Source organism: Haemorhous mexicanus, chromosome 2 (genome assembly GCF_027477595.1).
Source record: "Haemorhous mexicanus isolate bHaeMex1 chromosome 2, bHaeMex1.pri, whole genome shotgun sequence".
Taxonomy (NCBI): domain Eukaryota; kingdom Metazoa; phylum Chordata; class Aves; order Passeriformes; family Fringillidae; genus Haemorhous; species Haemorhous mexicanus.
The window spans coordinates 815497-842642 of NC_082342.1; the positions used below are offsets into that span (position 1 = coordinate 815497).

At 51.7% G+C, this 27146-nt stretch overlaps 1 protein-coding gene across 4 annotated transcripts in view; it reads right to left on the reverse strand.

The window, feature by feature from the left end:
• The window catches only part of TIAM1 (TIAM Rac1 associated GEF 1), a 161558-nt gene that overhangs the window by 4036 nt on the left and 130376 nt on the right, over nucleotides 1-27146 (reverse strand). For 3 of the 4 annotated variants that reach the window (XM_059871109.1, XM_059871093.1, XM_059871102.1), the window contains 12 exons: nucleotides 20905-21008; nucleotides 9817-9996; nucleotides 9346-9414; nucleotides 8995-9120; nucleotides 7060-7168; nucleotides 4515-4694; nucleotides 4290-4408; nucleotides 3450-3558; nucleotides 2724-2782; nucleotides 1812-1914; nucleotides 1585-1672; nucleotides 380-552 (listed from right to left, as the gene is read on the reverse strand). In XM_059871109.1, the coding sequence (XP_059727092.1) occupies nucleotides 380-552; nucleotides 1585-1672; nucleotides 1812-1914; nucleotides 2724-2782; nucleotides 3450-3558; nucleotides 4290-4408; nucleotides 4515-4694; nucleotides 7060-7168; nucleotides 8995-9120; nucleotides 9346-9414; nucleotides 9817-9996; nucleotides 20905-21008 (1419 nt within the window). The remainder of the gene's footprint in view (nucleotides 1-379; nucleotides 553-1584; nucleotides 1673-1811; nucleotides 1915-2723; nucleotides 2783-3449; nucleotides 3559-4289; nucleotides 4409-4514; nucleotides 4695-7059; nucleotides 7169-8994; nucleotides 9121-9345; nucleotides 9415-9816; nucleotides 9997-20904; nucleotides 21009-27146) is intronic. The other variant, XM_059871116.1, reaches the window with a different exon arrangement.

A 27146-nucleotide genomic window follows, 5' to 3' on the forward strand; every position in this document is an offset into this window, starting at 1 on the left:
GGGAGGTGTTTTTCCTTGTGCATTTTAGTTCAAAAGTGCTCAGGTTAGCTCAAAATCCTGTGCATGCTTTTAAGGATCACACAGCTTCTGCTCTGTTCGGCTGATCCAGCCAGGAGTAAAGTGCACAGCCAATCGGTGCTGCCAGGAATCCCATCTCCCTTCCAGGCCAGAAGCACTGCTCTGAAGCTGAGCCTCGAGTGCAAAGCAAGGTAAATAGAGGCAATTTAAGGCTCTCAAGGAAGTGAAGCATGGAAAACCAGCAGTTTTTACATACACAGGAGAGAATGCTAATCCTAATATACAAGTGACAGACACCGCCGTGTGTCCTACAACGCTGCTGGGGTTACTGGGATCTTGAAAGTCTGTAGCCCTACAGTACCTGCCCTGTTCATGGCTGGCCTTGCACCTTTTAGAGCACACAATCTTTTTCCACCAAAAGGAACATATTGCTGGGAGGAGGGCAAACTTTCGGTTTTAAGGAGCTGTCTTCTGTGCTTGTCCCGCAGGATGGAGTGCACTGCCTTCAGAAAGTCCTTCCTGTGCTCTGGAGAGCTGAAAAAGAGGTGGGAATACAAAAGGCAGAGTTAGCCCTTGGGAACTGCTAAAAGCTGCCTGCAAATGAGGTAAATAATGGCCACTTCTGTGATTTAAGACAGTGCAAATTGACTGGCAGGTGCTTCCCCAGAGAACACTCCCCTGAGCTCAGTACTTTCAAAGCAAAGCTAAATCCATGGTCACTGCAGTGGGCACCCAAGGAAACCAACACCCAGGTCATTAATAAAACATTCAGGCTTTCAGCCCTCTCGAGGTTTCCTTTCCCTGCAATGCCAGCCACACGTGGCTGGGTCCTGTACACATCCAGTGACCTGTGCTGCTCAGTCCATCTGTCCCTGCAAACACACCCCACAGCTGCACAGCTCCTGCAACTCTTCCTAGAAGTAGGAACTGGCTTGGCACCAGCTCTGTTGGATCCTGATGAACTTGTGTTCCAAGTTCTTCCCTGAACACTAAAAATACCACCACAACAATGGATGTTCATTGAAGTGCAGAGGTTGGGACCTGGTGCCATGAAAGGAACCCGCTGAACTCAACACCTGCCATAAAGATCCAGTGCTGCAGTGTAACTGGAAAATTGCAGTAAGGCTTTTCCCATGAAGGTGTAAAGCTGATCAAGTTATTTTCAGAGGTTGTACAAAATTTTACCTTCCAGAAGTTAGGTTGGAACATCCTCTCCCCACTCTCCCTAACTAAGAAAGGAGTTCCCAACTGCTGGGAGATGCAGCCACCAGACCTTTGTCCTTACGGTGCCCAGAGTGACAAACTGAGGGCCAGCCCCAGTTCAGGGGATGTTATCCCATCCCTCACCCTCCCCTCAGTGAAGTCTGAATTCAATTCAGTTCAGGTCTTCAACTGGGCTGGGATTTATCTGTTTGCACCAGGATTTACTTCAGTGGCACAGCAGCAAAGGTAAATACTGGGTCCAGTTTAACAGTTCCCAGATTGCCTTGGAAGGAAAGACACAGGCAAGCAGGGATGCAGAGATGCAGCTGTGAAGGAAAACAGAAAACAGGGAGTCCCACTTACCTGCAGCAGAGGTGAAATGTCCTTTCTGGCCTGCCCTCAGACTCAGATTTGACGTGGACAATCTCACACACAGAATTGGTCTCTGCATCTAAAGGGGAAGCAAGCAGAAACTCACGTCTACCTTCACATGGAAGTGCAAAGCATTTCCTGCGTGCCCAGTGAGGGTCCCCAGGGCACACACACTGCAGGCCTGGCAGATGGCAGGATTTTAACTCCAGGAACATTACCTGTGCTGGCCAGGGCCCGCACCTGCAGCGCTTCCAAAGGGATCATGTGGCGGAACCGGAACGGATCCCAGTCTTCATAAATTGAGGCTCTGTGGGATCCTCCCTGGAAGAATTTCAAACACTGTCAGGAAAGGAGACACCCTGGGGCAGGCAGACAGTCCTGTGCTCTGTGCTGAGGGCTCCCAGCTACAGACCTGCTGCAATCCTGGTTTTCCCACCCCACACCTCCCTCAGGGGCCTCTCTGCGAGGACCTTGCTGGAGTCTGGACTAAGGCAGCCCTAAGGCCCCTCAGCTCTCAGCAACGCCCTCCAGAGTCACCCAGCCCAGCCCTGGGTGCACACACACTCGGGATTACATCAGAGTTTTGCTTTTCTCTCTGAAGCCACCCCGTGCCAGCTGCCTTTCCCCATGCAGGCACCTCCAACCCCTCTCTGCTTTATGCCACGAGTAGGGATCACCAGTTTCCCTATACCACTACAGACTGTGCCCTGGTGGTAGCAAAGCCAAGCTCAGCTTTAACTTGGAATCCCAAACTCCAGTGGGATCCCTGAGCCACTCCTGATGTAGCTGAGAGCAGCCAGCACTTGCCTGGTGGCACACAACACCCAGGGCACTGTGTGAGGTGACAGACATTAATGAGCTCTCAGACACTCACACTGACCAAAGAATCCAAGCCAAGAGACACACTCACAGTGACATCTTCATCCAGGACAATCCCACAGCAGGGAATGGATGTGGCAAGCATGGCAACAAAGGACAAAGGAATGCTTGCTGTGCCCACCCAGCTCCTCAGACACCAGGGACCACACATGCCAGAGCACATTCCAGCTCCATGGCTTTGTGGGAAGCAGAACTCCACCACAGCCCCAGAAATGCCCACGGCATCACCCAAACAGTCCCTGCACACTTACCAGTTTCTTCTTCTGTTTGGAACCATCCTTGTACACAAGGACCACAGCAGTTTTGAACACTGGAGGAGAAAGTTAGAGACAAAGGTTATGGAGTCACAGAATCCCAGGATTCCAGGACAGCTGGGGTTGGAAGGGACCTCTGGTGATCACCCAGTCCAACCCCCCCAACAAGGCAGGGTCACCCAGAGCAGGTGACACAGGAATTTGGGATTTTTGGGATGTCCCCAGAGATGGAGATCCCTGGGCAGCTGTTCCAGGGCTCTGCCCCCTCCATGGACAAAAATTCTTCCTCAGGCTGAGGTGGAACTCGTTGTGTTTCAGTTCATGGCCACTGCTCCTCATCCTGTCCCTGGCACCACTGAGCAGTGTGGCCCCATCCTGTGACAGCCTTGGGGATATTTGTGTGCATTGATGGGGTATTTTCAGATTGAAGGATCCCCTCTCAGCCTTTCTTTGCTAAGAGGGACCAGGCCCAGCTCCCACAGCCTGTCCTCAAGAGCATCCATAATGCTTGGGATGGGTCTCCTCTATTCCCAAGCACACAAACCTTTCAGCTGAGCCAGGAAAACTACCAGAGAGCAAAAGTGAGCACTGCAGCCAAGAGACAAGCCCAGGTTTAAATTCCAGGCAGCCCCGGGGAAGGTGATGCTCAGACACTTTCAACATCTGCTGAGGCACAGCTGCCAGTCTTTAAGGCATGTGAAATGGAAGTCCTGGGATACAAACCAAATGCTGCCAGCTCAGGTTCCTTCTTCCACTTGCCCAGGGAAGCAGGAGGGTTCAGCCATATCACTGTGTTATGCAAGAGCAGGTCCCCCATGGAAAGGTCGGCCACCTGCCAACACACGCACGAAGGCAAGGGTTTTAATCAGCTCAAGGAATCTGATGGCAGTTTGCAGCTCAGGGAAACTTGCATCAACTCTAGTCCTGAGCAAAACTGCCCCCAGCAAGCTCCTGGAGTATTTCATCAGCTGACTGCAAACAGATGCAGGTGAACCCTTAATTAATGAGCATAAATTAGGGTCAGTTAAACTCAAGAGTCCAGCTGTTGGAAGTCAGGGTCAAAGTCAGACTTTTTTTTGCCTTTTGTTCCCCTTTGTCCTTCTTTCTCCCGACCAGTTTCTTTGTATTTTGCTGTCATATTTAAGCACATATTCGGTTTGGGGTGAGGTTTAGAGACTGCATCAGGTGCAGTGGCCAAAGCAGCCCCTCCCCACAGCTGCTGTGGTTCTTGACCTTGCCCAAAGGCTCCTCTGTGGACACCACATTGCTGGGAACACACTAAGAAAGGAGTTCCCAACTGCTGGGAGATGCAGCAACCAGACCTTTGTCCTTATGGTGCCCAGAGTGACAAACTGAGGGCCAGCTCCAGTTCAGGGGATGTTATCCCATCCCTCACCCTCCCCTCAGTGAAGTCTGAATTCAATTCAGTTCAGGTCTTCAACTGGGCTGGGATTTATCTGTTTGCACCAGGATTTACTTCAGTGGCACAGCAGCAAAGGTAAATACTGGGTCCAGTTTAACAGGCACCAAAATAACCCTTTCCTCTCAAAATCTGATTGTTACCTCTTTTTTCTCCCCTGTTTGCTCCGCTATGAGTTGGTCAAACACTGCCCCATATTCTTCATGGATTTTCTGCATTTCATTAATGTGGCTGGCAACTTTGTTCATTGTTTTGATGGCCACTGGAAGAGAGACAGGGATGAGCACAAGGCAGATTTAACCCTCTGAGAGGATGGGAGGAGGTTCAAGAGCAGAGGTGAGCCACACAAAAGTGGGTTAAGTCCTTACCATCAAGGTGATAATGCTCTTCACTGTCCACGTCAGTGAGAGCAAAGAGCTCCTTGAGCAGGAGGGGGTATTTGAGTATCCTCTGGATGGGTTTGATGAGGTAAGACTCCAGGGTGGAGGAGTGCTGCCGGCGTGGGTTCTGGGCATCCAGGAACGCCTTGAAAGCAGTGTCTGTCTTGGCTGCCAGATTCAAAGGAAGCACTGGATCAATGAAAAATCGTGACTGCTGCCCTGAGAAAGCAACTTTTCCAGGTTTAAATTGGTTTATCTGGAGACATTTTGCAAGGAAGTGCAGATTTATTGGGCCTGCAGAATTAGATTGACACCCTCCAGGATCTGAGTCACTGACACTCTCCCCGGATGTGCTATTTAGGATTTCTCAGCAAGCATCCACCTCCAGCAGGGCAATTTTTAATTGCACTATCCATGACAGAATCTCCTGAGCTGGAAGGGCCCCACAAGCACCATCCAGTCCCTCTCCTGTCCCTGCACAGACACCCCAGCAATCCCACCCTGGGCATCCCTGGAGAGCTCTGCAAACATTCCCGGAGCTCTGCGGGGCCGTGCCCATGCCCTGGGGAGCCTGGGCAGTGCCCAGCACCCTCTGAGGGAAGAACCTTTCCCTAAAATCCAGCCTAAACCTCCCTTGGCACAGCTCCAGCCTTTCCCTAGGGTCCTGTCCCTGGTCACAGGGAGCAGAGCCTGGAGCTCCCTCTCAGGAGGAGCAGTAAGGACTGCTGGCCTGGCAGCTATTTTAGATGTTTTAATCATCTGCTCCCTTTAAGCAAAGCCAAATTGGACATTTGTGAGAAGTCACTGCTTCTAAGCCACGGTGCACCCACAAGATTGGCAAGTCTGGTTCTTGTTACCTCATTAAACCTTAAAATGCAGCACTGAGTCACAACAACCAGCAGGAACTGGGGAGAGGCAGGAGCAGACACTGAGGCTAATGCACCAAAATTTGGGACCTCAGGCAGACTGGACACCTGACTGCCATCATCGTTTCCACCTGACTGCTATGAATTTATAAAATTGCCATTTTCTCTGTTGCTCCCTCCACTGGAGCATAAGGAGGGAGGGAAGGAGGAGGTGGTATTTATAGACATACAAATTATTCAGTGCAGGAGCAATTCCACACAATTGCTTTTATTGGAGTCATGTCCCCTGCTGGGGTTGGGAGTTTTTTGCAGGCAGTCACCTGATTTCCATAAAGCAACTTGAGATTCAAATGCAAAAGCCACCTGCACCTCAGCTGAGGACACCAAGTGAAACCTGAAATACACTCCCAGGCTGTTGAAGAAATTTACCTCTGGAATAGAATTTTAAGTTCTGTTTATGCCATAATTCAAGCATTACACTTTCTCATTTATAAATACAGTCAGCAATGGAAAAGAAAAGCAAAAGAACCAGATATACCTAGTCTACAGCTTTAACATTAGGGTCCTATAAAATACTGCCAAAAGAAAGCATGGACGTGACTAGCAACAAATCATTTATTTATGAATTCCACAGAGCTGCCAAGTATTCTTTGCAGTACAGGGAATAAAAGTTTACAAGCAGAAATGAAAAAAGAAAAGTGCACAGAAAAAAACCTAAACTCAAACCAATCAATGAACAAAAAACCTCAAAATTTTTGACAGTCAGACATGCAGGTGTTGTTGGAAAAACCAGAGTTCTTCCCTCCATGGCATTGCTGCTACAACTGGAGCCATTTTTTGTTTAATGTCTTGGCCAAAAAGGAATGGCACAAAGCACTGGTAGCTCCATGAGATTTACACTTCCACAGGGGAAAACATCCCTGTGAGACAAGCTGGCCCAGGAGCCAGACCACAGGGCTGTTATCTCCAACCCAGCAAGCCAAGCTCTGCTAGGAATTCTGCCATGGAAACTTCTCAGGCAAATTGGAATGAAGGCAAGAGGAAGGAGAGAGGGGAGAGAGGGCTAAAATATTTCACCAGCTTCCATAAAACATTCTCCCAGTCTGATCCTCTCCTAGTGCTCCCCCATTCCTGCCCTCAGAGGTTTGGGGTGCAGTGACCACCACCAGCATGTGGCTGTGACAACTTGTTGGATTAAGCCCTTGTCTGACCCAGAGATGGGGCAGCTGAGAGGCCTTTTAAAAACTTTGATTCCATTTTCAGTCTCACGAGAAGGGTGAGACAATACAGATGTTATAATTCACACCATCACAATCAGCAGCCAACTATTCCCTAATTACAGTGCACTGTAAGTGTTTCTTGGCCTATCAGCTTTTGTCACACCATGCTGTAAATTCCTTAAACCAATCATCTAAAATTACTCCTTGTAAATCTTATTACAATGCATCTTTCATAGTTCTGTTTCTCTAAAGTATCCAATCTTATTTACAAAGTCATCCTTTAAAACTCGTTTCTAGCTCCATTTCTCTCTCAGCAATGTCTGTCCTATTCCATGGCATTTCTAAGTCAGCATTTCTTATCTCCAAGTTTCCATACAGATACACACTATGTGAGCCTTCTGTCAAAGTCTGAGAATTCCCTACAGCAACTCTGAAAGGGGCTCTTACCTTTCACCAGGACTTTGGGGACTTTTGTGTGGCTGGCACAGAAGGCACTGTACAGCTTGAACCTGTCGGCATAGTACAGGAAGGATCCACCCAGGGAGAACAACACTTTCTGGGATTAAAAGGGAAAAAAAAGCATTAGTGAAAAGGCATTTAGTTACTTTGCCTTCAGCCAGGTGATCTGAAGCTTCCATCCAGCTTTTGGAGGACAGGAGAATGCAGTTGTAGTGTATTTGCACACCAAGACACCACTGCTGGAGTGAGCCCCGGGGAGCAGCAGGATGATGGAGCAGGGGGGATGGAGCAGCTCTGCTGGGAGGAAAGGCTGAGAGAATTGGGATTGTTCAGCCTGGAAAAGAGAAGCTTTGGAGTGACCCCACTGTGGCCTTCCAGTGCCTGAAGGGAGCCAGCAAGGAAGATGGAGAGAGACTCTTTACAAGGGGCTGGAGTGACAGGACAAGGGGGAATGGTTTCAGACTAAATGAAGAGGAGGCTTAGATGGGATATCAGGAAGGAATTCTGCCCTCTGAGGGTGGGAAGGCCAGCTGTGGCTGCCCCTGGATCCCTGCAAGTGCCCAAGGGCAGGCTGGACGGGGCTTGGATTAACCTGGGACAGCAGAAGGGATGGAACTGGGGGATCCTGCAGGCTCCTTCCACCCAAACCATTCTGTGAGTCCACGATTCATCCACCAGGAAACAGGCCCAGCCCTGGTGTGTGGATTCAGCCTCTGTAATCAGCACCATCAGCCAAGCCCCAGCCTGGAGGCAGCCCTGACTGCACAGGGAGTTAACTCCAGAGCTGCATCTAAAAGCCTCACTGCCCTCAGCAAGGCCAGAGCCCACAGAGAGGACTGATGTGTCTGACCCTGCAATGGATCAGGGCACTGAGGGGCTGCAGGCAACCCTCATCCCTCACAAACACACCAAGGGGGTTCACCTGCCTGGAAATGAGTTGGTGTTCGGGGTCAAACACATCCCAAAACCTCTTGGGAAGCAGACAGCACCTGGTGAGGGGCTGAGAGCACACGTGGGCAGCCTGGGGACAGTCAGGGGGAGAGGGGAAGCACACTGCAGAACTGAAAGCACAGAAGCCCACGTTTCCTTCACAGCCAGCTGCTTCCAGACAGGGCCCAGAACTGAAAGTGAGCTCGGTGCAGCTTTGTGGGAAGAGCTGGAAGCAGCAGCACTCAGGAGATGGAGTTTCCTCTGGAAGGACCCTACACTGGCACTCCTCTCTTACAGCTCAGAGCACCCAGGGGCCAGAGACACTATTATTATTATTGTTATTATTATTATTCATCCTGTCCTTTACCAAGCTGAGTGGTGCTGAGAGCCAGAGTGGAATTCCCCAAAGGAAAACCAATCATCTCCTTGTCATGCCTCCAGTGCCACTGCATTAGACACAGAATGAAATCTGCCTCCACATCTCCCTGGGTTTGAAATGAAGGTTACAGAGCTGCAGTTTCCATTGCTACCTGTGAAGATGCACACCTGCTGAAAGGCAGAAGTATTTGCCACCATAGACTGAAAGTGGAAATACAAAATTCCATGTATTGCTCTGATCTGTAGCCCCAGAGGGCTTCTGAACATGAGACTTGTCAGGGCAAAGATTTTATGTAACTTTCCATTTCTAGCATTTCCTGACAGCTGAAGGCAAGAAATCTGGCAGAAGGGCAAGAATAGAACCAAAAAGCACATGGTTGCTAGTGCTCTATATGGCTAAATGCAGCATAAACTACAATTGCAGCAGAATCATTTTTCAGCAGCACCAGCATCAGTTGAAAATCAATCTTACATGGAATAAGATGCAGGTTTTTACATGAACAGTGACAACAGTCAGAAAAAATAGATGGAGAGTGTTAAAGGTCTCCTCAAAATTTAAACAATGAGATAATGCAAATAATGTGGTTTTAATATGTAAAAGTAAACAATTATTACCTTAAATTGCTCAACTTTTTCAAGCTTTTCCAGGTCTGGAACCAGCCTTACTCCATCTTCCAGAGTTTTCAGGAACTCCACCTGGAATGCTACCATTTCAGTCAGATTCCCAAAGAGAACATCCAGCTAATAAAAGGAGAAAAAAAGCAGAATGCTGAAAACATCACTTTGAGGCTAAATTGTGTTTTCTAGACCTGCAGCAATTCTCAGCCCAATTGTAAAACAATGTGATGCCAGGAAAAAACAAGCTGCAGACATTACTGAGCAGCACCTTGATGCTCCACTCAATCCATCATTTGACAGAAATGGAATTCAGTGAAATTAATTTCAGACAAACAAGGGTTGACATACCTCATCTGGTGTGAGGAAGGTTTCTTTCTGTAGAGGCTTCAGGTATCTCTCCATCAGACAATTTAAATCCTAGAAATTCAGAGAAAGATTCCCACGTTGGTCCCTCAGACTGCCTCTGGATATTTCCTGAGGTGGCAAATGACGCTCACCTGATCTGAGGATTGTCCCTTTTTACACACAACACAAAATAGCTGGATTCCACCCCACTTGAGACAGGACAAGGAAACATCCACCCATTTCTAGTTACAAACCCAGAACCAGATCTCAGCGAGCAGTAAGTGCACACCAGCTAAGCCCAACAGCCAAACCATTCGGAGATGCCTTATCTCCGTGGTTTCAGTGATATTTCAGGCATTATATATTTTACATATCAAATATATTTATCTCATAGAAATGAATGCAAGTTCAGCACGTGAAGCAGAGCCAGAAAGCAGCAGAGCTCTGGGGCAGAGCTGAGGCTGAAGCCCTCACCTTGACGTAGGTGCGCTCGGTCTCCAGGAGCTCACAGATGACCTTCCTGAGCTTGTCTGCGTCCGTGAGCTGCCTCATGGTGCTCAGCTGGGGCCCTGCACAGTCCTGGGGGGGAGCACTGCAGTCAGAGGGGTTCATTTCATGCAGACTGCGACAGAAAGCTGCGACCTGCTCTGTGCTCTTTGGAGAGAAGGGAGAGGAAAGAGCAGTGGTAATATTGGAAGTAAAAGCCAGAGGAACAAAGGGGCTGAGGAGGGTGTGCAGCTGAGCAGTTGCAGCTTGGGGACTTCTCAACAGGCACCAGAAGTGTCTATCCTGTCTCTCTGTGACTGAGGATAAAGGAAAAAAAAAAAGGAATTGCAGAACTCAAATTAATTGAAGTGCTGTTCAGCTCCATTCCTGGTCTCAGACGCACATGAATTTTAATTAAAACAGGCTCACCCAGCACTTAAGATTGACAAACTCACAGAGAGGCCCAAGAATTGGGAACCAAAAATGCCTGTGCAAACAAAACTCACACCCCAGCCCCTGGCAGTTCCCCAGCCGGGGCTGCAGCAGTGCTGGGGACAGTTCTGCTGACACAGAGGCAGGAACCACTCAGGCTGGGCCGTGGGGAAGCAGAGCCTCCCAGCTAAAGCCCCTCCAGGCTCCAAGCAGCAGCACTTTGGGCAAGCAGCTGTGTCCCCAGGCTGTGTCTGGAAATGTGCCCGGCAGGGTGAACTTCTTCCCCCTAAGTGCCATTTCCCAGAGCTGCTCCTTCTCCCTGCTTCCTTTAATATTTAATCAGCTGCCTTTATAAAAAGCCAGTTATCCTCACTTCACCCCCTCGTGTTAGATCATTTCCTCCCATCCTTCACTACACTGAAGAGCTTGGAGCAGGAATAGTCTCTGGTGTCAGTGACGACAGCCCCAGGCTTCCAGGATTGCCAAGGCAGCCGTGGGCTGCCTGCATCCCTCCCAGAGCCCTGCAGGGAAAAGAGCTGCTCCAGGGACCACAGCTGATCATCCTGCCAGAGGACCTCAATCCAGGCTCAGTGACTTCCCAGCTCTGCCTCTACAGCCCCCCAGTTCAGGAATCTCCCCATGGAAAGGGTGCCCAGGCACCGGCAGGGGCTCCCAGGGAGCTCTGGAGTGCCCATCCCTGGAGGTGTCCAAGGGATTCCTGGAGGTGGCACTCAGAGCTCTGGGCTGAGTGACAAGGTGGGGATGGGGCACAGCTTGGACTCCATGGTCTCAGAGGTGCTCTCCAACACGGGTAATTCTGTCATTCTGTGGAACAACTGACCCAACATCAGCCTGTTCAACCAGAGAAGAGAGCAGAGGAGGAAAAAACTATTCAAAAAAATTTTAAAAGGGAGAAAATAAAGCACATCCTCACCTTGTTTGGAGACAAAGCTCTGCCCCTGGGACATCACTTCACTCCCACCCACTGGTAGCTGTGATCTCCATGGTTTTTAAGCCATGCAGTCTGCTCACACAGAGCTATTTCCTCTCCATGCACCTACAGTTCATGTTAGGACAAGGAAGGATTTCAACCCTCTTCCTTAAGAGGTCTCTCGGGGCTGCAAATGCTCCCCTGAGCTCCCACTGCACAGCACATGAGCAAAGATGCTCATGACACAAGGATCATTTTCTTCAGGACACTCTTGTAAACCAGGAGCTCACTGTAACTGGCTGTCTATACATAAATGCCTTCATTCCAGGGAAAATCTTCACCTTCAGTTTCTAAGGTTTAATTCAGATGTGGAAGAAAGCAAAAACGTTGCAAGTTGAAGGCAGGAGGAAGCAGTGAGTTGGACCAGTCCATCTCCAACTTACTCTGCTCCTGGCATGTGTCACTGAGATTTGAGATTTATTAATCTTAATTATTCAACAATTCCTGTTATTCCTCAGCAAGGTTCTACCTACACTTAATGTGCTTTTAAGTATAAATACCACCCAAACTTTTGGATTAGATCTGCACCAGATTTCAGCAGGTGTGACCTTGACCCCAGCAGCCCCAACTCCACCAAGGGCAGTGGGTGAAAGCCTGGCTCCAGCACAGGTTAAAACACCTTCCCAAGCCCCCTGTTCTGCTGGAAGGCGCAGAGAACTGACAGCTCAGATGTGACAGTCTGAGCCTGCAGAGACCCAGCACAGGCAGGGCTTTGCTCAGCAATATTTGGCTTTGCTAGCACTATTTGTGGCAGACGTGTCCAGCGGCGTTTTGCTTTACTATCCAAAAGCACAAATAAATCCAGTTCTAATGCATAAAGCACAATCTGGAATCGAACCCCCAGATAAACCAAGTGTTTGGAGCAGTTCCTGCCTGCCACTCTGCAGATCTCCCCCTCCTGTTCAGGCTCCTGCAGGGAAAGATGGGTCACCCAGAAAGAGAGAGCAAAAATCCGCTCGGGGCGTGAAACACCAGCTCAGCACTGAAGTTGAAATAACTCACAGAGGCATGTGGTGTGCTCCAGCAGGAGCAGTTACACCCATATGGCAGGAAGGAAGTGTGGAGGACTTCCCAAAGCCTTATCTCCACTTGTGCACGCTCCATGCACCGCTCGAGGGCCAGCACTGCCCTGCCCCACATCTCTGGGGAACTGCCCCCACACCCCACACTGCCAGGACAGAGTCACCTCCACAAACCTGCTCTTGTGCTTGTCCACTGACCAAGCAGCTGTGGTGTGTGAGCACACCTGAGAGGGAAAGTCTCCCGAGGTGTCTCCTCAAGGCTGGGGGCTCCTGGCCACCACAGAGCCCTGGGAAGTGATCAGGACTTGCTGAACTTTGTCTTTAGTCTTAGCCAAGGGATGTAAAGCACTGGCTGTACATATATAATCCTTCAGACACAAACCACTGACCAAGTCTGGCACTAGAGCAGATCCAGCTGCACCTAAACTCCTCTGAATTCAGCAACTCAGAGGGTCCTTTCTGACCCTCATCCCTCAACGGGAGGCTGCAGTAAACAACCAAGTGAGCCTCACCACCAAGCCTTTGTTAAGCCACCATTGTACTGACAAGCAAACTCGGTTACCTTATCAGTCCATATCAATAAAAATATTGTGGTTTCTCTCCTAGAACTGAAATGCATGACTCCACCTGCAACAACTGCTGTGCTTCATCCCTGAGCACAACCCTGTCTACCCGGTATTCCCTTTAAAAAATCCATTTCCAGACACAAAGCAGGCACACACTGCACACGGGGGCTTCAGGACACAGTTATTTTGGTGAAAACTCTCAAGCAGATTTCACAAAAACCTCTCTGTCCCCATTTTCCCACAGAAAGTGGCTAAGTAGGGAAGGGCTGGAAGAGAAACAGATCCTTTTATCTCCCTGCAGCAGCTCTGCCAGCAGTGACAATGACAGCTCTAAACCAGGATTTCTCACGGGGAATTACGACATCACACTTCAGGCACAATCCCGCAGGCAATCCCTTCGAAAAGCTGAAAATGAGACTGAGGGCTGCCACAACTGGGAAGTGGAGCTCCCAAACATTAACCCCTCCTCGGGAAGGGGCTCAGCAGAGGAGCCAAGCTCCCATCCTTCCCATGGAGGAGGATCAAGGACATCACAACCGCGGGGCTGCTGCCCGCAGCGGGGAGCTTTGGTAGTGCTGAAAGCCGTTTCCTCCTGTGTTTGCCATGCAGAGACATCCAGGTGCCCGGGCATCAGCACACCTCTGGTGCACACCCCGAGCAGCACCGCCCGCCCAGACAAAGCCCATCAAACCGCATCCTCCCTCCATCAGCACGGCCAGGAGCCTCTGCAGGGCACAACGAACCGCATGACAATCCCCTGAGCGCCACTCCCCAGCCCATCCCCTCGGACCCGCTCACCAGGTACAGCATTCGGAGTAGGGAGTCCCCGTCCCTGCCCGCGCTCTCGCTCCGCACCCTTCGGTTCCCCCTCCGGAGCGCCGACATCGCCGCAGGGGCAGCGCCGCGGGGCTGTCACCGAGCGGGCACCGCGCTCCCGGGGCCGCACATCCCCGCCGCCTCTCCCGCTCCTCCCGGGCTGCTCCTGCTCCACCCAGGCTCCTCGAGCTGCTCCCGCTCCTCCCAGGCACCCCAAACTGCTCCTCCCAGGCACCCCGAGATGCTCCCGCTCCTGCTCCACCCAGGCTCCCCGAGCTGCTCCCGCTCCTTCCAGGCACCCCAAACTGCTCCACCCAGGTACCCCGAGATGCTCCCGCTCCTTCCAGGCACCCCGAGATGCCCCTGCTCCACCCAGGTACCCCGAGATGCCCCTGCTCCTCCCAGGCACCCCAAACTGCTCCACCCAGGTACCCCGAGATGCCCCTGCTCCTCCCAGGCACCCCGAGATGCCCCTGCTCCTCCCAGGCACCCCGAGATGCCCCTGCTCCTCCCAGGCACCCCGAGATGCTCCTGCTCCTCCCAGGCACCCCGAGATGCTCCCGCTCCTGCTCCACCCAGGCTCCCCGAGCTGCTCCCGCTCCTCCCAGGCACCCCAAACTGCTCCTCCCAGGTACCCCGAGATGCTCCCGCTCCACCCAGGTACCCCGAGATGCCCCTGCTCCTCCCAGGCACCCCGAGATGCTCCCGCTCCTCCCAGGCACCCCGAGATGCCCCTGCTCCTCCCAGGCACCCCGAGATGCCCCTGCTCCTCCCAGGCACCCCGAGCTGTTCTCTCGCTCCCCCGGGCTGCTCCCTCCGCGTGTGAGCGGGGCAGGGCGGCGCCCACCTCCTCGCCGGTACCCGGGGTAGGTGCCACCCCCCAGGCTCCCCTCCCGTGCCATCTGCTCACCGCTTCCGCGGCGTCCCGAGCCCGGCGCTGCTGGGCAGGCAGCTCCGGCAGAGCGGCTGGAATGCGGCGGAGCGGGGGATGTCTGTCGGGAATATCGGGAATAGCGGTGCCCGTGGCTCGGCACAGCCCGCTGGCTGCCGGCACCACGGCTCGGGAATTCCGAGCTGTGCGAGGAACACGGCACCGAATGAAAGGAACTTAAAAGAGCCGGTTCTGCCGCTGGGAGAGCGACCCCGCAAATCCCCCTTTTAATCCCTTCACGTCTACCGCAACGCACTGAAGGTTTGGAGACTTATGCTGGTCTCGAGTAATGCTGCAGAGAGCAGCCGACCTACTTTTCTTGGGAAAAAATCCCTCCAAGTGGCACGGGCGTGCACACACAGAGCCCATCGACCACGCTCCCCAAGCAGCACTGCTGCCAGGTAATTGGCCTTGACTGCCACAGGCACAGGTCTGCAATTAGACCCAGGGAGAAACCAGTGTCCTGCAGCAATTTTAACTGGGGACACTTCTTACAACACAGCCCCAGTTAAATTCAAAGGACCACGACAGGAAAAGAAAATGCACAAAGACTGATTTTGAGATTCAGTACTGGCAACCTGCAACATCAGGAACTCATATACTCAATTTTCTGTGTGCCCCTTGGAACCTCAATATTGAAAAGGCCAAAATAATCAGGTCACCACAGGGGCAAGTAACCACTGAATAAACTGCTCTGGTGTGAAATGTTTCTGATGCTCTGTTGAATAGAGGCTGGCAGAGGGGCATGCCCTCCCTGTTTCATAAACAGCCTGAAATTTGGTGAAAACAAGCCTGAAAAGGCAGCAGAGAGCAGGCTTTCCTTCCCCCCACTCTTCTCCCTCCCAGCTCTCTCCTCCCCTTGGCCCCCACATGAAACAGAGACAGAAAGGAAAGGCAGAAGCCCACCCCAGAGCAAAAACCAGTTGTGGAAAACCTCAGGCCAGGGCCAGCTGCAGGGCTTAAGGAAAAGGGCTGCACCTGGAAAGCGCCTTGCTCACCACCCTTCACACAGATGTCACCCCAGGAGATAAGAGGTGAAATTAGATAGGGAGTGAGGGCAGAGAGCAGCAGCTATCTCACACCACTGACACCTCAGCCCACCTTGGAGAAGGGTTTCCAGTATTTTACCAGAACAGACACCTCATCTTCCCTTATTCTATATAATGAAATCATTTGACAACAGCGATGAAGAAGAAAGCTCTGCATTATCAGGCCTTTAGGCTATACAGAAGACAAGCTTCTCAGAAAAGGGAGGAGAGTCCTCAGGGCTCCTGCTGCACCTCCAAGTCCTTCAGCACCACCACAGCTCGGAGGCTTTTGCAGATTAAGAAGCAAAAGCACCACTCCTAAGGAAACACACACCCACGTGCACACATGCTGGGCTGGGGGAAGGGACAGAGGCACCAGGAGGAGGAGGAGGAGGAGGAAGGACACATTCCAGAGCCTCCTGTGTCACACAGCCCCCTGCCTGGCAAAGGTAGAAGGGCCCAGGCCCAGCTCTTGGTGGGATTTCCCCCCACTTACCTTCCCACAAAGCCTGTGCTACGAGAGCAGAGGAAGGCGGCTGCGAGCACCTCGCTCCTCTCCTCTTCCCATCAATCATTCATGTGCCCTAGGATCTCTTTGCTGCCTGGAGAGCCAGGGAGCTTCCTGGGGAAGCTGTGCCTGTCTGCAGCACTCTCTGGGCAAGGACGGAGCCCTGCCCCAGGAGTGGCACAAGACAGAGGCTGCTCTGGGACCCCCAGCTCCTAGTGCTGCCTCTGTGCTGGGAGGAGGGGAGCTCTGTGTTTACCTGGGGAGCTCTGATGCTGCTCAAATGGGAACAATCCCCTGCTGACCAGCAGCGAATGGATGGGAGTGCTCCTGCCCTGCTGTACCCAAAAAGGGCAGAAAAACAAGGGAAGTCTCTCCTGAGCTCCACCACGCCCAGCTGGGAGCAGGATGGGATAAAGGGGAAGGTGGCACGAGGGCAGAGCCTTCCCCTTGCCATGTACAGAAATAACTAACCCCTGTGAAACAGCCCTGAGGACACCACCTTAATCTTCTGTGCCATAATCCCAGCAGCATGGAAAGGTGTGGGAGTGCATGGACAGGAAAACACCTTTGCTTTCCTCCTTGTGTCTGTGACTTCCCACGGGAAAACACATGCTGCAAGAATCCTTCCTTCCCATGCACATCAGCTTCCCAAGCACACAGAAAAGCCAAGGGATTAGAAAACCCTCAGCTGAGCTTCCTTTCTTCCCCACTGCCATGCACTGGCATTTTCTATAGGCATTGCAGGATAATTTGGGGTTTCTACAGTCAGCAAGAAAGGCACTGAGTACAGAGCAGGGACAGCAGCACCCCTGAGATTGCCAAACTCAGGATGTTAGATACATTCCATAGGTACTTGTGTCCTTCATCTGTGGGAGAACATTCCAAGCAGTTTGAAACAGAAAAAGAAAAAAAAAAAATTCCTCACTCCCCTCCACCCCGCACAAATACAGAGACACATTTCTGTATCCCCAAAGGAAACACTCAGTGATGACAACATTTCATAGCCAGACAGGCAGGAGCTCCTCCCGCTGGAAACCAGGGCTCCTTAGAGTTGGGAGCTACTCCTCCAGGAGGGAATATTAAGCATTCAAGCTGCTAACACCCATTTCTCAGTTTGACTCAATCTGCTGAGCTGCAGAGCTAATCGGGTAATCCTTACGCCTCGAGCAGGCAATTCCAGCTCTGAGCACCCAGAGACAGGGGCAAAACCCCCCAGACAATTCCAGCTCTGAGCACCCAGAGAGAGGGGCAAAACCCCCCAGACAATTCCAGCTCTGAGCACCCAGAGACAGGGGCAAAACCCCCCAGGCAATTCCAGCTCTGAGCACCCAGAGACAGGGGCAAACCCCCCAGGCAATTCCAGCTCTGAGCACCCAGAGAGAGGGGCAAAACCCCCCAGACAATTCCAGCTCTGAGCACCCAGAGACAGGGGCAAAACCCCCCAGACAATTCCAGCTCTGAGCACCCAGAGACAGGGGCAAACCCCCCAGGCAATTCCAGCTCTGAGCACCCAGAGACAGGGGCAAAACCCCCCAGGCAATTCCAGCTCTGAGCACCCAGAGACAGGGGCAAAACCCCCCAGGCAATTCCAGCTCTGAGCACCCAGAGACAGGGGCAAAACCCCCCAGGCAATTCCAGCTCTGAGCACCCAGAGACAGGGGCAAAACCCCCCAGACAATTCCAGCTCTGAGCACCCAGAGACAGGGGCAAAACCCCCCAGGCAATTCCAGCTCTGAGCACCCAGAGACAGGGGCAAAACCCCCCCGACAATTCCAGCTCTGAGCACCCAGAGACAGGGGCAAAACCCCCCCGACAATTCCAGCTCTGAGCACCCAGAGACAGGGGCAAAACCCCCCAGACAATTCCAGCTCTGAGCACCCAGAGACAGGGGCAAAACCCCCCAGGCAATTCCAGCTCTGAGCACCCAGAGAGAGGGGCAAAACCCCCCAGGCAATTCCAGCTCTGAGCACCCAGAGACAGGGGCAAAACCCCCCAGACAATTCCAGCTCTGAGCACCCAGAGAGAGGGGCAAAACCCCCCAGGCAATTCCAGCTCTGAGCACCCAGAGACAGGGGCAAAACCCCCCAGGCTGTGGCACAGCTTGGGACAGACAGCCCTGGAAAACTCCTGGAGAGCACTGGCTCCCCAGCAGCCACGTGCTGTGCTCGCTGCTCTGCCACAGCCTCCTCTGACAGAACACACTCTGCTCAGAGCATATGAAAATCCCACGTATTTACAGTCAGAAATCCCCAAATATCAACAAACACCTCCACCGAATAAAGAAATTTACAGTTAAAAATCTCTAACTATCAACAAATGCTTCCACTTACTGGAGAAGAAACTTACAGTTAAAAATCACAAACTATCAACAAACATTTCCATTTACTGGAGAAGAAATTTACAGTTAAAAATCACAAATTATCAACAAACACTTCCACTTACAGGAGAAGAAATTTACAGTTAAAAATCCCAAAGCATCAACAAACGTCTCCAATTACTAAAGAAGTTTACAGTTAAAAATGCCAAACTATCAAGAAACATCTCCACTGGCTAAAGAAGACATTTACAGGTAAAAATCCTAAATTATTAAGAAAAATCGTCAATTACTGGAGAATAAATTTACAGTTAAAAATCACAAACTATCAACAAACACTTCCACTTACTGGGGAAGAAACTTTCAGGTAAAAATCCCAAGGTATCAACAAACACCTCCACTGGCTAAAGAAGAAATCTACAGGTAAAAATTACAAAGTATCAACAAATGCTTCCACTTGTTGGAGAAGAAATTTACAGGTAAAAATTTACAGGCAAAAAACACTTCCACTTACTAAAGGAGAAATTTACAGTAAAAAATCACAAACTATTACCAAATGCTTCCACTTACTACTAAAGAAATTCACAGTTAAAAATCCCAAACTAACAACAAACATCTCCACTTGCAGGAGAAGAAATTTACAGTTACAATTCCAAACTATCAACAAATATCTCCACTTACTGGAGATGAAATTCAGTTAAAAATCCCAAAGGATCAACAAACATCTCCAATTACTAAAGGAGAAGTTTACAGTTAAAAACCCCCAACCTACCAACAAAGACTTCCACTTAATGTAAAAGGAATTCACAGTTTAAAATCCCAAACTATCAACAACCACTTCCACTTACTGCAGAAGAAATTCACAGTTAAAAATTCCAAAGTATCAATAAACACCTCCACTTACAGGTGAAGAAATTTACAGTTAAAAATCACAAACTATCAACAAACATGGCCCCTGACTGAAGAAGAAATTTACAGTCAAAAATCACGAACTATCAACAAATATCTCCACTTACTGGAGAAGAAATTTACAGTTAAAAATCCCAATGTATCAAGAAACATCTCCACTTAATGGAGAAGAAATTCACAGTTAAAAATCTCAAACTATCAACAAACATCTCCACTTACTAAAGAAGAAGTTTAAAGTTAAAAATCATAAAGTATCAACAAACACTTCCACTTAATGGAGAAGAAATTTACAGTTAAAAATCCCAAAGTTTCAAATAAAGACTTCTACTTACTGGAGAAGAAGTTTACACTTAAAAATCCCAAAGTATCAAGAAACATCTCCACTTACTAGAGAAGAAATAACATGTAAAAATCCCAATCTATCAACAAACATCTCTACTCACTAAAGAAGAGATTTAGTTTAAAATTGCCAAGTTTCAACAAAGACTTCCACTTACTGGAGAAGGAATTTACAGGTAAAAATGCCAAACTATCAACAAACATCTCCACTTCTGAGAGAAGAAATTTACAGTTAAGAATCCCAAAGTATCAACAAACACGGCCCCTGACTGAAGAAGGAATTATGTTTACTTACAAGAAGAAGTTGCTCAATAAAACCTCAAAACGAAGTGTATTCCCCTTCCCTGTGAGCATTTCATGTTTCCCTTCCACTGTGTGGCTATCAAGGACACAAGTCCAGGCTGGAGTGGCACAAGGGATCAGGAAACAAGAGGCCAAGGTCTTTTCCTTCCTTTCTCTGCACTGGAGCAGCAAGGGAGCAGCCCAGAGCTCACTGCAACTCAGCTCGGTTAAACAGGAGAGAAAACGGGCACGGAGGGGAAACACCAACAGACAGAGACCTGATTCTCATTACACAAATGCATTAACTGTGGAGGAAAACAGCTGTAAGCTCTCAGCATCACCTATATCACAAATACCTCACAGCAATCAAGATAATCTCCTGGATTGTGCCTCAGAAGCCACCGATCATCACCTACTGTCACCACCAACCGCTGTGGAAAATCGATGGCAATTAGCAAGCCATTTGCACAAGCCCTTAGCTGTAACTGGAGAGTTTTCCTTCAGTTTGAGGTGGATTGGCTGTGATTAGTTTGCAGTTAGACACCTGCATGGGAGCGATGCTACTGCTGTAAGGAAATACAGTTTAATTTACATTTGTCCTAAGCCTAGCAATCAAGAAAGAATAAGAAATCCTAATAATCCACGTGGTTTAGTGGAGCTGCTCTGGGGATGGAGGTGCTAAACCAGCCCGTTTACAAACTGTGGGGAACAAGATCACAGGTCCTGGAGAGAATGGGTGAGGCCACCCTGGGAAAAGGGCACGGACCCATGGATCTTGCTGAAGAGGCGGCGGGTGACGTGCCACCAGCAAAGCCGTGCTTTGCTCCATCCAGGATCATCCAGAAACACCTTCACAGATCCCATCTGGGATCATCCACAGACACCTTCACAGTAAAAGCAGCATTTTCCCAGCAAAGGTGAAAATTGAACCTCCTCACCTTGCTCATCTTCTCGGCCTCGTCGGACGATTCCAGGTCCTGCGTTTCCGCCTCCTCCGGGGCCGCCTCGGCTGAGCTGTCGGGGTCACTGCACAGGGAGTGCCCTGCCAGAGCAACACAGGTGTGAAAACATGGCCAGAGCTCCCCAAAACCCCCAGGAAAACCTGCTGCGACCGTGGAGCTCCCATGGAACACCAACACCCAGAGGCACCCAGTGAGCTCCGAGGAGGGCTGGCAGCACAGGTGTAAAAACAAACAGGTTACAACCAGACATCACTGCCCTGGCAACTACAGATCCAGAGATAAGGCTAAAATGTCACACTGAAATCCTGACATCCAGCCTGCACCGCCTGGCTGGTGAGCAGTGCCAAGGACCTTTCCACCCCAGTGGTTTCACATGGAAACTGGGAGTGTGAGCTCTTGGTGCTGGCCAGCCTGCCCTGGCCCACGTGGGACATGGTGGCTCCACTGCCTGCACTGCTGGCCTGACACACTCACTTGCTGAGGAAACAAACCCAGTTTTAGACCTTTTTAGGAGCCAGGACCCAACGTTCAGCTGCTGTTCAGGCAAGCTTTTAGACCCCATTATCAAAAATAACTTGCATGACTGTGCAAGATTTCCCACTTTGTTATGTCCAGAGATAACCTGGAAAAGCCAGAGGTCAGAAATCTGGAAATTACTTCAGAACATGTTCTGCACGCTGGGATGAAGCCAAGTTGGGCACTGATGAAATGGAAAGGATATAAAAGGTATCTCAAAACTCAGGCCCCTCTTCTGAAAAGGGAGGGCTTACCTTGGAAGAAGATGTGCCTGGAGGGGTTGTTTGGCAACACAGAATCTATCTGCAGAAGTGTTTTTTCACTAACAAGTTCAGCTTTCTGAGCCTTGCCCAGATTGTATCAAATCTCACTATCAGCCTTCTGCTCTCCCTATTAACATGTGAAAAAGAATTTTCCAGGTGCCCGTGTAAAAACCAGAGAAAATAAGTGCTATGTGCCTTAATTTGGGTGGGGCAGACTGTGTTTCTTCACTGCAATTCATTTCCCTTCTCAAGCTGTGTGAAACGCACCTTGCAGCTGTTTCTCAGCCCAAACCAAGGTAATGATATTTGTTCACACTACTTTTAAGCCAGCCCTTTTCCTTTTCCTGCCTGCCAAAGCCCCATTTAGCCCGTTTCCTGCACTTTCAGCCAGCAGACAGGAATCTCTCACAGCAGCAGACACAAAGCACGTGTGCTCAGGCTGTTCCTGATGTCTCTGGCCAGCAGGGACCTGAGCAGGTTTATCTGCTGCTTGTTAAATGCAGCCAGAGCAATAAAGCTGCACGTTCCTGCCTGTGAAAAGCTCCCAGCTCCGGCCCACTTCTGTCAGCATCGTTCCATCACCTGCTTTTTGCCCTGGGGATCCTCATTTAGCTCTGCCAGGAGAGTGAGCGTGCTGCTTTCCTTCCTCCTGACCACTGCCATTCGCTGCCCTCATGGAACATGCAGGAATTAGAAGGGGAAATGCAAAAAAGCAGCAGGAAAAGGGGGTCAGACCCCTGTGTGTGGCCCCAGCAGAGAGGGAGGTCACAGGAGCCCCTCAGCAGTGTCACACCTGGGACAGTGGGACCAATGCCCACTAAACAACTCCACCTGTGGCCACAACCAGCACAATAGAAGGAAGTTTCCTGTCACTGGAGCAAAGGGCTGGGGCTTAAAGGTCTGGAGAATCATGGAAAGCTTCAGCACCAGCCCAGCACTTGGCTACAATTTCCCACGACTGCTGCTTCCAGTTGTCAGGGCTGGTGTAACTCAAGGTTTTAATGAGAATTCCACAATGTGTGGTACCTCCCCTAAAGCCCCCTTCTTGCTGCCAGGCCATAGATTTATTTATTACTATTTATATATTCATTTCAGGGCCATGGGAATAAAAATCCCGAGCTGAGCTCTGCCAGCTGCAGCACAAAGCTCCAAGTGTGCACCTTGCTCACACAAACTGCACCTCAGTGCCTAAGCTTCAAAACCAGCCCAATCTCATCTCTTTGGGCAGTTTAACAGCAGCTTCCCTAATCCCAGTGCTGCCAGGGAATGGCCCTGTTATGACAACAGAGTCATTAAGCCTCTCTGAAGAGGCTCTGTCATTAAATGCACCATTTCTGACAGGAGTTGTTAGGGAATGGTGTCTCGGATTAAAGTTTTATTTAAGGTGACATTTCACCTATAAATCCGCAGTAAAACGGGAGTATGTCCTTTTTTCTTCCTGGCAGAGGAATTCTGGTCAGCTCTGAACCACTGAGCTATGAAAGGAGCGCGTGCCCTGGGATGCTGGGGATGGGGTCCATCTCCATGGGGAAATGGGGAAGGAGGGATTCATTTCCACCGGGAATTCGGGAACACCAGCCTTGCCTCCTGCGCAGGACCAGAGGCCGCCAGAGGGCGAGGCAGCACCGCAGCAATTCGGTGACTAGGGATGAAAAATGGAATTTTATCCCAAGGCCCTCCGGTGGCTGCTGCAGGAAGTGCCCCGGAATTGTCACATCAAGAACAAGAACGGCGCTGCAGTTAAGGCTGAAATCAGCCCCGGGAAAATAACCCTGAAGAAATGAGGGTCACTGCTGGCCCCAGCTGGTTGTGAAATCCAAATTACTCAGCCCAAGGGGGCCTGTGATGGACGAGGATGGAATACGAACAGTGGCTGTTCTTACAGTGCACAGGAGCTTGTTTCAGTTTTACAGCACAGATTTAGCCTGTGTGTCAGTAACTCCAGCCTCTGGCTGCTCTCTGAGCCACGAAACAACAAACTCCCTAAAACACCCCCCTGTTCCTATCCAGGAGACTGAAACACCCATTCCAAGCAGGGGGGCACTTTCTTTTCCAGCCTTTATCCATTCTGCATGGTGATCTATGTGCTTCACATTATCTCCCATGCTAAAAGTCTCCAAAATCCAGGGGCAGGCTAAGCCTAGACCCCAGAGACTGCCTGACACTGAAAGGAGGGAGGGAAACAAACAAATCTGGGTACAACTCCCATTCCCAATCCCCTTCCAAGAGCAAATACCTTCCTGATGGTCTGGGGAGATCCAAGGCTGTGCTCCCAGCTTTCAGCTCTCCTTCCCTGCACCCAGGGGAGCAGAGCACTCCTCGTGGGGAGGGCAGGCAGACCCCACTGATCCTTTCAGGCAATCAGGAAAACCTGCTGTGGGGCTCCACACACAACCAGAGCTCATCCTCCCCAGCCAAACGTGTGCAGGCTGTGTTACAGGAGAGAACCCAGAGCCAGGAAAAGCAGTAACAGATGAAAGGAACAAAACCTGTGGCTCTGCAAAGGCAGTGCAGCCCCATGGGGAAAGCATCCACGGCTCCCAGGCTGGCAGGTCTCACATCAATCAGAGATACAAAGCCCAAGGTCACTTCCAGAACACAGCAAAGTAACCACAGCCACAGAGCTGCTGTGCACCTCCAGCCCCAAGCTCAGCACGTGCAAGGGAGCTCCAGGTGATGGAAGAGCTGTGAGAGATGTCAGGTTTAACAGGGGCTCTGGCAGACACTGCACGGAGGGCAGCTCCCAGAAACACAGCCCTGCTTGGCTCCTCTGGACCTCCCACGGAGCAGCAAGGCACCAGGAAAGCTTCCTCAAAAAAAACCAAACAAACCAACTAACACATAGCTTTGATATTTTGAAAATACACAACATCATTTGCCTCACACAAAAAATAAAACCTCCCCTTTGCTGCCTCACACCTGAAGGAGGATTGCTAGGGAAGAAGAACAACCAGCATGATCCCAGACCCAGTGCTGGATTCCTGGAGAAGGGATGTGCCCACAGGTGCTGTGTGAGCCTGCTGGCACTGCCACCCTGTGCCCACAGGTGCTGTGTGCCTGCTGGCACTGCCACCCTGTGCCCACAGGTGCTGTGTGTGCCTGCTGGCACTGCCACCCTGTGCCCACAGGTGCTGTGTCAGCCTGCTGGCACTGTCACCCTGTGCCCACAGGTGCTGTGTGAGCCTGCTGGCACTGCCACCCTGTGCCCACAGGTGCTGTGTCAGCCTGCTGGCACTGCCACCCTGTGCCCACAGGTGCTGTGTGAGCCTGCTGGCACTGCCACCCTGTGCCCACAGGTGCTGTGTGAGCCTGCTGGCACTGCCACCCTGTGCCCACAGGTGCTGTGTGAGCCTGCTGGCACTGCCACCCTGTGCCCACAGGTGCTGTGTGAGCCTGCTGGCACTGCCACCCTGTGCCCACAGGTGCTGTGTGAGCCTGCTGGCACTGCCACCCTGTGCCCACAGGTGCTGTGTGAGCCTGCTGGCACTGCCACCCTGTGCCCACAGGTGCTGTGTCAGCCTGCTGGCACTGCCACCCTGTGCCCACAGGTGCTGTATGCCTGCTGGCACTGCCACCCTGTGCCCACAGGTGCTGTGTGAGCCTGCTGGCACTGCCACCCTGTGCCCACAGGTGCTGTGTGAGCCTGCTGGCACTGCCACCCTGTGCCCACAGGTGCTGTGTCAGCCTGCTGGCACTGCCACCCTGTGCCCACAGGTGCTGTGAGCCTGCTGGCACTGCCACCCTGTGCCCACAGGTGCTGTGTGAGCCCGCTGGCACTGCCACCCTGTGCCCACAGGTGCTGTGAGCCTGCTGGCACTGCCACCCTGTGCCCACAGGTGCTGTGTGAGCCTGCTGGCATTGCCACCCTGTGCCCACAGGTGCTGTGTGAGCCTGCTGGCACTGCCACCCTGTGCCCACAGGTGCTGTGTGAGCCTGCTGGCACTGCCACCCTGTGCACACAGGTGCTGTGTGAGCCTGCTGGCACTGCCACCCTGTGCCCACAGGTGCTGTGAGCCTGCTGGCACTGCCACCCTGTGCCCACAGGTGCTGTGTGAGCCTGCTGGCACTGCCACCCTGTGCCCACAGGTGCTGTGTGAGCCTGCTGGCACTGCCACCCTGTGCCCACAGGTGCTGTGAGCCTGCTGGCACTGCCACCCTGTGCCCACAGGTGCTGTGTGAGCCTGCTGGCACTGCCACCCTGTGCCCACAGGTGCTGTGTCAGCCTGCTGGCACTGCCACCCTGTGCCCACAGGTGCTGTGAGCCTGCTGGCACTGCCACCCTGTGCCCACAGGTGCTGTGTGAGCCCGCTGGCACTGCCACCCTGTGCCCACAGGTGCTGTGAGCCTGCTGGCACTGCCACCCTGTGCCCACAGGTGCTGTGTGAGCCTGCTGGCATTGCCACCCTGTGCCCACAGGTGCTGTGTGAGCCTGCTGGCACTGCCACCCTGTGCCCACAGGTGCTGTGTGAGCCTGCTGGCACTGCCACCCTGTGCACACAGGTGCTGTGTGAGCCTGCTGGCACTGCCACCCTGTGCCCACAGGTGCTGTGAGCCTGCTGGCACTGCCACCCTGTGCCCACAGGTGCTGTGTGAGCCTGCTGGCACTGCCACCCTGTGCCCACAGGTGCTGTGTGAGCCTGCTGGCACTGCCACCCTGTGCCCACAGGTGCTGTGAGCCTGCTGGCACTGCCACCCTGTGCCCACAGGTGCTGTGTGAGCCTGCTGGCACTGCCACCCTGTGCCCACAGGTGCTCTGAGCCTGCTGGCACTGCCACCCTGTGCCCACAGTGCTGTGTGAGCCTGCTGGCACTGCCACCCTGTGCCCACAGGTGCTGTGTCAGCCTGCTGGCACTGCCACCCTGTGCCCACATGTGCTGTGAGCCTGCTGGCACTGCCACCTGTGCCCACAGGTGCTGTGTGAGCCTGCTGGCACTGCCACCCTGTGCACACAGGTGCTGTGTCAGCCTGCTGGCACTGCCACCCTGTGCCCACAGGTGCTGTGTGAGCCTGCTGGCACTGTCACCCTGCTGGGGACTGCAGTGCCTCAGCCACAGACTGAACCTGTGTCCCAGAAATACAAAAGCATCCAGCAGAAAGCACGGAGCTGATCTGCCTGGCCAGCCAGGCTGCCTGCACCCAACAAGGACACAAATAATTAGGTCAGTGGGTATTTCATACTCGACTGCCCTCTGCAAGGAGCTGTGGAGCCAGAACACAAATCCAAGATGAACAGAAATCTAAGGAAACACCACAATGTCCCCAGTACAAGCAGAGACCCCTCTGTAAATGTCACCTAGGTAATGGATCCCTGACAAAGCACAGGAGCAGAAAAAGAAAGGCTTCAATAAAACACAGAAGGGAATGGCTGGGGAAGATCAGCCCCCTCCCAGTCACACACTTGGGTGCAGAGCCTTGATTTCACTCCCACCTCGGGCTAAG